The sequence below is a fragment of the Haliotis rufescens genome, unplaced genomic scaffold (assembly GCF_023055435.1).
Source record: "Haliotis rufescens isolate VD_foot unplaced genomic scaffold, xgHalRufe1.0.p SCAF_16, whole genome shotgun sequence".
NCBI lineage: Eukaryota > Metazoa > Mollusca > Gastropoda > Lepetellida > Haliotidae > Haliotis > Haliotis rufescens.
The window spans coordinates 12,566,523-12,578,047 of record NW_025963846.1 but is presented as its reverse complement, the minus strand read 5'-3'; the positions used below and the strand labels follow the sequence as shown (position 1 = coordinate 12,578,047).

The 11,525-nt window shown below is 38.7% G+C and overlaps 1 protein-coding gene across 2 annotated transcripts in view; it reads right to left on the bottom strand.

The window, feature by feature from the left end:
* Window positions 1–478: 478 nt before the first annotated feature.
* Window positions 479–11,525, bottom strand: part of LOC124135613 (serine/threonine-protein kinase TBK1-like) — a 54,802-nt gene continuing 43,755 nt past the window's right edge. For both annotated transcript variants that reach the window (XM_046501024.2, XM_048396883.1), the window contains exons 16-19: window positions 11,296–11,392; window positions 9,331–9,587; window positions 7,040–7,111; window positions 479–6,274 (exon numbers count right to left, since the gene is read on the bottom strand). In XM_046501024.2, the coding sequence (XP_046356980.2) occupies window positions 6,202–6,274; window positions 7,040–7,111; window positions 9,331–9,587; window positions 11,296–11,392 (499 nt within the window). In that variant the 3' untranslated portion in view covers window positions 479–6,201. The remainder of the gene's footprint in view (window positions 6,275–7,039; window positions 7,112–9,330; window positions 9,588–11,295; window positions 11,393–11,525) is intronic.

The window sequence follows — 11,525 nt, the reverse complement described above, 5'->3', positions numbered from 1 at the left end:
GTTGGCCTTTAACACCGCTTTTAACAGTATTCCAGTTATATCACGGCGTGTCAGCTTAATGTGTGAGGAAAGCCTGACGTGATGCAGGTCTCAGACGACCGGGCAACCAGTGCCCCCTGAAAATGTAGAACACAGAGCCAGAGGTTTTACAACCAAAATGGAGGAGGGTATTAACCAACCTATGCACAATATGCAAGGAATACCTGAAAAATACAAGAAAATATCGGGACAGTTTATTTTTTATTTATTTCTATTTTCTTGAATGATCATGGATTTATTGTGACATTATGTGCATGTTTGTACTATGGACAGATCATATATCATAGTGATACAGGGTTTCTAAATTATAAATGTAAATAGAAGACCAGAAGACATGGAAACTTGCATAATTACAATTTGAGTATACAATAAATTTTGTAACTTCATAATATCTAAGTATTTCTTTTTGAATTAGTTAAAAGATTGGTTTTACTTTTTATCTATTAAATGGTTGGTTACAAAAGTTAACACGATAACATACCTGCACTACAAGCGTCAAAAGTGGCAGCAGGTTTATAAATTTGGACCATCTAGTCAAATACAATGTGTGAAGCTGATATATTTCCAAAAGCCGTGTAAGAACACTCACTCAAATCGCAGCTACATACACTACAATATTAGTTATTATGACTGCATTTTAAGAGAAATAGTGAGAACGGCAGAAATAACGCTGAATGAAACCTTGTATCCAGAACATCAAGGTCGTGGCCTTCATCAGTTTCTTGAGATGAACAAAAGTTATAGTCAGTTTCACCAGAATAAAAATAATATCACGGCGGGGGACACCAGAAATGGGGAGTGTGAGTGTGATTTTGATTTTACGCCGCTCTTAGCAATATTCCAGCAATATCACGGCGGGGACACCAGAAATGGGCTTCACACATTGTACCCATGTCGGGAATCGAACCCGGGTCTTCAGCATGACGAGCGAACGCTTTAACCACTAGACTACCCGACCGCCCCTATTAGTGTAGAAATTCACTAACTGGTCACAGTATATGTAGTAGTATACTACTATTTTAAGAAATGTGGTAAGACTGTGGCGAGGAGGAAAGAGAAGGAACCTGTAACTTGATACACTAGGCGATCTTAAACCTACCATTGTCGTATGTCAAAGATCCATTACACAAAAAAAACAATTCAAATGTCATACGAGGAAATATATAGAAGCAACTTCACAAACACCACACCACACCACAAAAAGTAATGTTAACACGAATGCCTAATATTTGGCGCCACTTTGAATTGTAGTTAAGTTATATCTCGGCGTAATGTGAGAGGAACCCCACAATGATGCAGCTGTTAATAACACTGAATTTACAAACCTAACGAATTCTTAGATAGGTATTACTTAGAAGTTGATGGATGACAAAATAGACACAATTTATGGATAACAACTTCTTTAATTACTGTAAAGGCGACGTTTCGGTATAGTTGGTTGGTTTGTTGTTTAACGCCGCACTCAGCAATATTCCAGCTAAATGACGGCGGTCTGTAAATAATCGAGTCTGGACCAGACAATCCAGTGATTAATATCATTAGCATCGATCCACGCAATTGGGACCGATGACATGTATCAACCAAGTCAGCGAGCCTGACCACCCGATCCCGTTAGGCGCCTTTTACGACAAGCACAGTCGCCTTTTACGCCAAGCATGCGTTTCGGTATTGACGCAACTAGTGTAAAGGATCTGTACGAAACGTTACCTTTACAGTAATTACAGAAGTTATCCATAAAATATTCCTAATTTACAAAACAAACCTCTAGTTTTCTCTCAGATTCAACCACTAAATCCTAATACAAATATTTCTCAAAAACATCCCATCCAAAATAGAGGCAGATGAAACTTATTCCCAATATACTTACCTGTTGATGGGGAAATGTAATACATTTCCACGTACGAAAGATCGAATCCTGTATTGGTTCTGCCGTAAAAACATTCCTTTTTGCACACAAAAAGACATACTGATTTTGAGACCCAGCAACTGAAATGACATGTACTGTAACACTTCCAGGGCAAAGGTTCCATTACCCTTTCCTATCATCTGGAGGATAGGAGGTTGGTGCTTAGATCTTTCACAGGTGTAGATAATAAACACAGAACATTCTAAAACTAACATGCCATTTCCTTCTGTTCTGTTTTGTGTTGTGTTGATTGCATCAAAAATCCCAATTTAAACGCTCTTAAACATAATATGCAACACATATTTTTCACAGGTTTGTTTTCAAGGGTACCCTTGACAATTCTTCCCCATCAGGTATGATATATTTCTGGAATATCTTCACTTGTCTGCTACATCAAACATAGGATTGATCCTGCAATCTCTGTGTAATATTATTAAAGGCGTCCTCACTGAAGTCATTGTGGCAATCCCAGGAGTCTTTTCAGCGAATCAGGGTCTCCAGTGAAGGTATAGTGAACGAACTGAGTGCACACCACTTATCAATATTCCCGGTATATTCGGTGACACTACATGTACATAAAAAGAGAATAATCCAGTGGATACTGTAAGGACAATGATCTGATAACATGATCATTGTACACGATGATGCATAAATGGATGATCTTCATAACAATAAGCCAAGTTCCCAATGAAACATTGCTATATGAAGGTATCTAATCAAGCTGGACAAGACTTTAACTGGAGGCAGCATGTTGGAAGAGCATCAAAGCTCACTGGCATTGTCTGGTGATGGTCGTGTGTCACGTTGTTTCAAGACAACTCCTTTGCAAAATTATATTTACAACCTGTGACAAGTTTCAGCATAATGTCCCTTACAAGGAACAAACAAAGGTACAAGAGTAAACATGCTACTTGATGTTTAATGTCAGCAAGTTTCTTTTTCAAAGGCTGACCAAAACCTTGCAGAGCACAACGGAAACAGATTGGCTCTATGTTCTGCATATGCCCATGTGTGTAATGCTATATGACAGGAACGCTGTTGAAGAATAGATTATACAGTTCTGTCTAGCCTTTGTTTCACTGTAGTAACACCGGTGCGCTTGGGTTGTGTCTATTTCCATTGATAAATGCAGTTAACTCTATTTTAGGTTCATTTACACATTCTTTACTGCATAAAAATATTCATGCAGACATGATGGTAACTATTTTCATGTCAAAACACCAGAGGGTTTTGAAGGTCCTGGGGTAGATTAAATGATTCCCAAAAGCAATATCCCGGTGTAAAACTAAAACATTTAATCCTCTGAACAAACCTGATTTATTTCTATGTAAACACTTTTTTCTCAAATTTGATGGCGTTCTTACCAAATGCTACATTTAATAGCAAAAGTGTGATCTTTTGTTTGGTATGCTTTCTGGTAAACCATGGCAATATTCATGCTTACTGCAATAACTTACTTGATGTATCGGTCATAATTCAGCATAAATGTTATCTGCTGTCAATTCTCTTGTATGGACTGTATCAGAATAGGGTTAGTTCTTTCTTCTAAGCATTGTTAACAATGCTCCAGTGGTGAGTTGGTATCAGCTTTTTCTTCAGGGATCTGCTGTTTATATCAAAGGTAGTTCTTTCTTCTGAGCTTTGTTGACACTGCTCCAGTGGGGAGTTGGTACCAGTATTGGGTTAAAGCCCTTCTTCAGGAATCTGCTTGTATCAGAATACAGCTAGTCCTTTCTCCTGAGCTTTGCTGACAATGCTCACTGGTATTGGGTGAACGTCCTTCCTTCAGGAATCTGCTGGTATTAGAAATGAGTAGAGTTTCAGTGCTGATTTGGGATCAGTATCGCTTTCAAGTCCTCTCGTCAAGAATCTCTGAATAACATTTGGTGCTGAGGTGGTATTCATATCGAGCAAAAGCCATTCCTTCATGGCGTTCTTTCCAAATGCTACATTTAATAGCAAAAGTGTGATCTTTTGTTTGGTATGCTTTCTGGTAAACCATGGCAATATTCATGCTTACTGCAATAACTTACTTGATGTATCGGTCATAATTCAGCATAAATGTTATCTGCTGTCAATTCTCTTGTATGGACTATATCAGAATAGGGTTAGTTCTTTCTTCTAAGCATTGTTAACAATGCTCCAGTGGTGAGTTGGTATCAGCTTTTTCTTCAGGGATCTGCTGTTTATATCCAAGGTAGTTCTTTCTTCTGAGCTTTGTTGACACTGCTCCAGTGGGGAGTTGGTACCAGTATTGGGTTAAAGCCCTTCTTCAGGAATCTGCTTGTATCAGAATACAGCTAGTCCTTTCTTCTGAGCTTTGCTGACAGCGCTCACTAGTATTGGGTGAACATCCTTTCTTCAGGAATCTGCTGGTATAAGAAATGAGTAGAGTTTCAGTGCTGATTTGGGATCAGTATCGCTTTCAAGTCCTCTCGTCAAGAATCTCTGAATAACATTTGGTGCTGAGGTGGTATTCATATCGAGCAAAAGCCATTCCTTCATGGCGTTCTTTCCAAATGCTACATTTAATAGCAAAAGTGTGATCTTTTGTTTGGTATGCTTTCTGGTAAACCATGGCAATATTCATGCTTACTGCAATAACTTACTTGATGTATCGGTCATAATTCAGCATAAATGTTATCTGCTGTCAATTCTCTTGTATGGACTGTATCAGAATAGGGTTAGTTCTTTCTTCTAAGCATTGTTAACAATGCTCCAGTGGTGAGTTGGTATCAGCTTTTTCTTCAGGGATCTGCTGTTTATATCCAAGGTAGTTCTTTCTTCTGAGCTTTGTTGACACTGCTCCAGTGGGGAGTTGGTACCAGTATTGGGTTAAAGCCGTTCTTCAGGAATCTGCTTGTATCAGAATACAGCTAGTCCTTTCTTCTGAGCTTTGCTGACAGCGCTCACTAGTATTGGGTGAAAGTCCTTTCTTCAGGAATCTGCTGGTATTAGAAATGAGTAGAGTTTCAGTGCTGATTTGGGATCAGTATCGCTTTCAAGTCCTCTCGTCAAGAATCTCTGAATAACATTTGCTGCTGAGGTGGTATTCATATCGAGCAAAAGCCATTCCTTCATGGCGTTCTTTCCAAATGCTACATTTAATAGCAAAAGTGTGATCTTTTGTTTGGTATGCTTTCTGGTAAACCATGGCAATATTCATGCTTACTGCAATAACTTACTTGATGTATCGGTCATAATTCAGCATAAATGTTATCTGCTGTCAATTCTCTTGTATGGACTGTATCAGAATAGGGTTAGTTCTTTCTTCTAAGCATTGTTAACAATGCTCCAGTGGTGAGTTGGTATCAGCTTTTTCTTCAGGGATCTGCTGTTTATATCCAATTTAGTTCTTTCTTCTGAGCTTTGTTGACACTGCTCCAGTAGGGATTTGGTACCAGTATTGGGTTAAAGCCCTTCTTCAGGAATCTGCTTGTATCAGAATACAGCTAGTCCTTTCTTCTGAGCTTTGCTGACAACGCTCACTAGTATTGGGTGAAAGTCCTTTCTTCAGGAATCTGCTGGTATAAGAAATGAGTAGAGTTTCAGTATCGCTTTCAGGTCCTTTCTTCAAGAATCTCTGAATAACTTTTTTGTGCTGAGGTGGTATTCATATCGAACAAAAGCCATTCCTTCTGAGATCTGTTGTCAATTCTCTTGTATTTACTGACCTGTACTTGTATCCCACCCTGAAAACATCAATATCTTTGCAGAAGAACAACAGATCAGATCGTAGTTAGTGACTGTCTGTTTTGAGCCACTCAGAAGCAAGGTTGCAGTTGTTTTGAAAATGTCTAGTGCAACCAGGCTGCGGGTAATGTCAGTGGTAAGGGCTGTTTCCTGGGTTGACACGCCGTCATATGTGTGCTGCCTCACAGTTTCAGGTTCGTCATCAGCTGCTACTTCATAGAAGCTACCCTCCTAAGGGTTTCCTTCATAGAAGGTACCTTTTATGAAATGGTCACTCAGAATCCAAAATTGAAGTCATAGTAGTTTCAGACAGGTTTTTCATTGAACATGGAGAGGGACATCAAAAGATGTTCCCAACTGTAAATAGCAGTAGAAAAGGATACTCAGCCTTGGGTTTGAATGGCATTTCACTAATAAAAGAGAAAAAACTGGATACATTGCAGTTATCATGCCACGTTCAACTCAAAACCATTCAAAAGGGTAGCCACAAATAATTTAGATTTCTTAACTGCTTATTTTATTTTATTTCCATGTTCCAAATACATCCAATTTGTCTATGACATTCAATTTTGAACTCCTTTTTGAGTGAGATTTCTTGACAGCGATCCAGAACTATGAAGCGCATTTTCTTCGAATCTGAAAATGAATAAAACAACAACTAGAAAGGTGTTTGCATTACAAGTAAAAACAGAAGCAGCCCCCCTTTTCCTGAATACCCCAAAATTTTCCATCAGAAATATAGATCAAAACCATTCAAACTTTACCATGTTTACCACATCATGCCCAAGATATTAGGCACAAGCTTATGGAGATGCTTAATTTACTCTAAGTCACCTTGACCACACAGGTGGTGTAACAATCATCAAATCTCAATACCATACTAACAATACTTCCTGAATGACCTTTAAAGTGACCTTAACATAGTGAGTGAGTAAGTGAATATTGTTTTACGCTGCTCTTAGCAATATTCCAGCAATATCACGGTGGGGGACACCAGAAATGGGCTTCACACATTGTACCCATGTCGGGAATCGAACCTGGGTCTTCGGCGTGACGAGCGAACGCTTTAACCACTAGGCTACCCGACCGCCCCTGACCTTAACATAACCTTAAGATAGGTGTTGAGTTTGTTAAGCAATATTTGAAAATGTTTATTTGATGGAATAATTCTCCAAGCCTGACCACCAATCCATTTTTTTCTTCTTTGAGGGGTTTACTATTTTGGTGCAACTATTCAGCATACTGATTGGTACTGACAGGATCACAAAAAAGGACCTACAACCCACATGAAGCAGACACTAGCATGATAAGGATTTGGGACTTAATTGTTTGGTGGTCGTTGCTGTTACTTTGATGACACCATGAATGTAGCAATTGACAAATAGACCTGTACAAACTCACTTCTTGATCAGCTCTGTGTTTTCTTCCACCAAACCAGCAATCTGTCTGCTTTCTTGCATCAGAGAACGAATCCTGAAACATTTAGAGAGATCTTGACAATAATGAAAGATTTGACAGAGTGCTGCAAAATATACATTGGAGATGTGTGCAAAACTTTGCAGCTGAGCAAATAGTGCTCAGGGATGTAATCATATGACTATCTTCCGATACGATATGTATTGCAATACTTTGTTAACGATACATGTCGCGATACATAACTCGTGACAATTTTGTGAGAATATTTATATTTCCTAGGGCAGAAACACAATTAAATAGGCTTGAAGCTTCCTGAATATCTGTTCTCGAACTTGAAATGAAAACGTCTTATTTCAATCCATCAGAAATCAGAAAGAAATAGAGTGTCGACATAAGTATTGTCTATTATTAAATAAGACATCTTCCCGAGGCAAGAGAGTTCACTGACTATAAAAGTCCAGTTTCCACCCTTGCCGAACTTGGCTGAATCTCTGGGCTTGATCGTAATGCCACCAGTGGCTATTACGAGTTATGTCCCTTCTAAACCACTGCTATGGATCAATCCGATTCCACCTCTCGTATCACTTGCATTTGCTTCAAACAAAATGGCGGCACCCAGTCAGGATGATTTGATCGATAATCAAGATCTATATTGTGATAAAATGAGTCTTACATGGCAAAATGTATTAAATCATGTGAGCAGCTTGATTAAAAACATGAAAAGATTAGGAAAATATCTGCTGACAAGGAGTTGGTGGTGCACATGCTTTGCAAATCCTGATATCTACCGAAATCTGCATGACAGTTTACAAACCGGAATTTTGATTTCGTTGCACGATTTTGTTTGGACTATGCATAGACTCGTTTTAGACAGCTAAAATGTAACTCAATGATACCAGCCTATTTCGGCAAGGGTGAAAACAGGACTTTCATAATCAGTTGACTCTCTTGCCGCGGGAAGATGTAAATAACATAGCAAATCCCCTGTTTGCAAAATACCTTAGATGTGTGAACAAATTGAGTAATATAATATGAATGAATGGTTCGATGTAAAAAACAATACAGGATTAAAATATTTGATTCATGAAGTGTGTATCAAATATCATATCAAGATGACATTCCCCACCAGATCATTGCAAATCTTCACAAAGAAATGTGGAAGTCCAGCTTTTCATGGAAATATCAAAACCCTTCAATTACAAAAGTCTGAACTCTTTTTCAAACACTTTTTACACAGATATTTTTTCCAACACCTAAGGGTTGGTGTTTGAAATCTAAAACATTTTTTTCTGTAAGCTTTGTAGACTTTCAGCTTTAATGAAATCATGTTGATATATACGATACAAAAAACAGTTAACAGTTAGGGACCATCCCATTCTTTCGTAACTATAGTTAATCTGTCATGTCATATAGTAACAAGAAAGAATCGGTCCATTGTTTTTGAGCAGTATATATATAATTATGAAAAGACCTACTGGTGAGATTCTCTGAATAAACGTTTACTTTTTACTTTTAGGGTGAAGAGTAACGTGTATGACATGGTAAAAAATATTGCAATACATATACATGTAAGAAAATCATTTCATGCCTATCGACAGCGTTAGAAATTGACACAAGACCTGTAGTAATTGCCAAACTTACTATATGATGTCATTATAAGGACTAGTGGACTAAAATTGTTAGTTTCTACCACTGTATTGATGAATAAAGCTCTGTCATTATAAGGACTAGTGGACTAAAATTGTTAGTTTCTACCACTGTATTGATGAATATAGCTCTGTCATTATAAGGACTAGTGGACTAAAATTGTTAGTTTCTACCACTGTATTGATGAATAAAGCTCTGTCACTAAAAGGACTAGTGGACTAAAATTGTTAGTTTCTACCAGTGTATTGATGAATAAAGCTCTGTCATTATAAGGACTAGTGGACTAAAATTGTTAGTTTCTACCACTGTATTGATGAATAAAGCTCTGTCATTATAAGGACTAGTGGACTAAAATTGTTAGTTTCTACCACTGTATTGATGAATAAAGCTCTGTCCTTAAAAGGACTAGTGGACTAAAATTGTGAGTTTCTACCACTGTATTGATGAATAAAGCTCTGTCATTATAAGGACTAGTGGACTAAAATTGTTAGTTTCTACCACTGTATTGATGAATAAAGCTCTGTCATTATAAGGACTAGTGGACTAAAATTGTTAGTTTCTACCACTGTATTGATGAATAAAGCTCTGATCAATCCCACGCATACGAACATAGGATATGTATCACTTACTCTGTTGAAAGGTCACTAGCACTAGCACTGGTCAACAGGCTAGGCTGAACTGCTGCACCTTGCACAGCACTGTACGTCACACCAGCACTACGACTCCCGCCATAGCCTTCATCTCTGTTTTTGGCTTGTCCAGCAATGGTCAACTCAGGCACTGACTCAGCTGGGGCTGTTGGCAGCAGCCGGCTGTATGTGAACTGATCCCCATTTGTCACCCACGTCTGCACTTTCTCAAATATCTCCTGGCATTTGGCTTCAGTCTGGAAGTAATGTTACTCTTGCTTTGAAATCCTCGAATATAGGTGAGGTGAAATTGGGTTTAACGTCTCGTTCAAGATTATTGCACTTATATAGCGACGTGTGTGTGTGAGACTGCTTGTACTAGTCCGGATTTATAGGGCTAGGTCACTGAGATACCATGCCTACCAGTCCATGTTTTAGCACCTTTATGCCAAGCGCCAGACAGGGTAACAACAAGTACCGTCCTTTGGTAGGACGCGGACGGGGATCGAACACTGCACCTTCCGCTCTCCGGGCGGACGCTCTACCACTAGACCACGGAGGCGGTCCCACGTATACAACTGTGACACATGTTGCAATAGTACAGCCTATGTTCAAAAGACGCTTTATATTTGATGTACTTTCAAACAACACACAGACGACCCACATAGAATTTTATGAAAATATACCAAAATAATATTGATAGTTGGTTGGTTGGTTGGTTTGTTGTTTAACGCCGCACTCAGCAATATTCCAGCTATATGACGGCGGTCTGTATAAATCATCGAGTCTGGACCAGACAATCCAGTGATTGATAACATGAGCATCGATCCACGCAATTGGGATCGATGACATGCATCAACCAAGTCAGCGAGTCTGACCACCCGATCCCGTTAGTCGCCTTTTACGGCAAGTATGGGTTGCTGAAGACCTATTCTACCCCGGAATCTTCACGGGTCAAATAATATTGATAGAAAAGCATAAACGATCTATAAAATATAAAAATAAACATCTATAAAACAAACATTTCAACCATTGTGACAACAATTCTTTTGTAGTGGCTATGTATACCACTCAAAAGAAGCTACAGAACACAGGATCCTTACATATTACTGCAGTTAATCTGTCATGTAATATCAAGAATGGGGTGTTCTTAAACTTCTGTTGACTAGTATACCATGATCAGTTAACAAACAAATCATGATACCAGGCATCTAACTTATAGGCTGGTGACACAACTGTCATAATACTAGCTAAGTTTTACATGCCATCAAAGAGCTAAGGATCTATTTATCAATTCTGTTTTTCAACAACCACTTTGTGGGACACTATAACACACAATCAGCCACGTCACATGTGTAACAACCCAATCTTCAGTTATTGGCTCTTTGACAAGTATGGGAAACTGGGGACAAATGCTCTAGAATCATCATGGAGGCTGCACATTTCGATGTCACTGACAGTGTTCTGCAGTGTGTAAAAAGATGTTTGTACTGATGGTGCTGCTTCTGACACAAGCTCTTCCTCTAAATAGCACATTTGCATTACCTGCAAATGTGATGTATGTGTTTGTTTGTTGTTTAACGCCGCACTCAGCAATATTACAGTGAGTGAGTTAAAGTTTAACGTCACATCGGCAATATTTCAGCCATATTGCAGCAATATTACAGCTATATGACAGCGCTCCGTAAATAATCAAGTCTGGACCAGACAATCCAGTGATTAACATCATGAGCACTGATCCGCGCAATTGGAATGTGATGACATGCATCAACCAAGTCAGCGAGCCTGACCACACCATCCCGTCAGTCGCCTTTTACGACAAGCATAGTCGCCTTTTACGACAAGCGTGGGTTGCTGAAGACCTATTCTTCCCTGGGTCTAACAGAACACTGAAATGCTTTTGAAGCTTATTGTGAAAATCTCTTTAGCAAGCCAACATTATCATATGAAAAGAAGACAACCTACTTTGTCAAGTTTTGTGCTTAACAGTTGTTGGCAATCAATCACACTCTCAATGTTTTTCTCGATCTTTGAGATGCGGTTCAGGTTCTTTGAAAGTGCCCTGAAATGAAACCACCATAATTATTCAACCCTGCATAACAAAATCAGCTCCATAAAATGTTGGTTAATATGATGTGGTCATCACATAAGAGTCAGGATACATTATCTCGTGAAATGAGACAGTTTTGAGAATC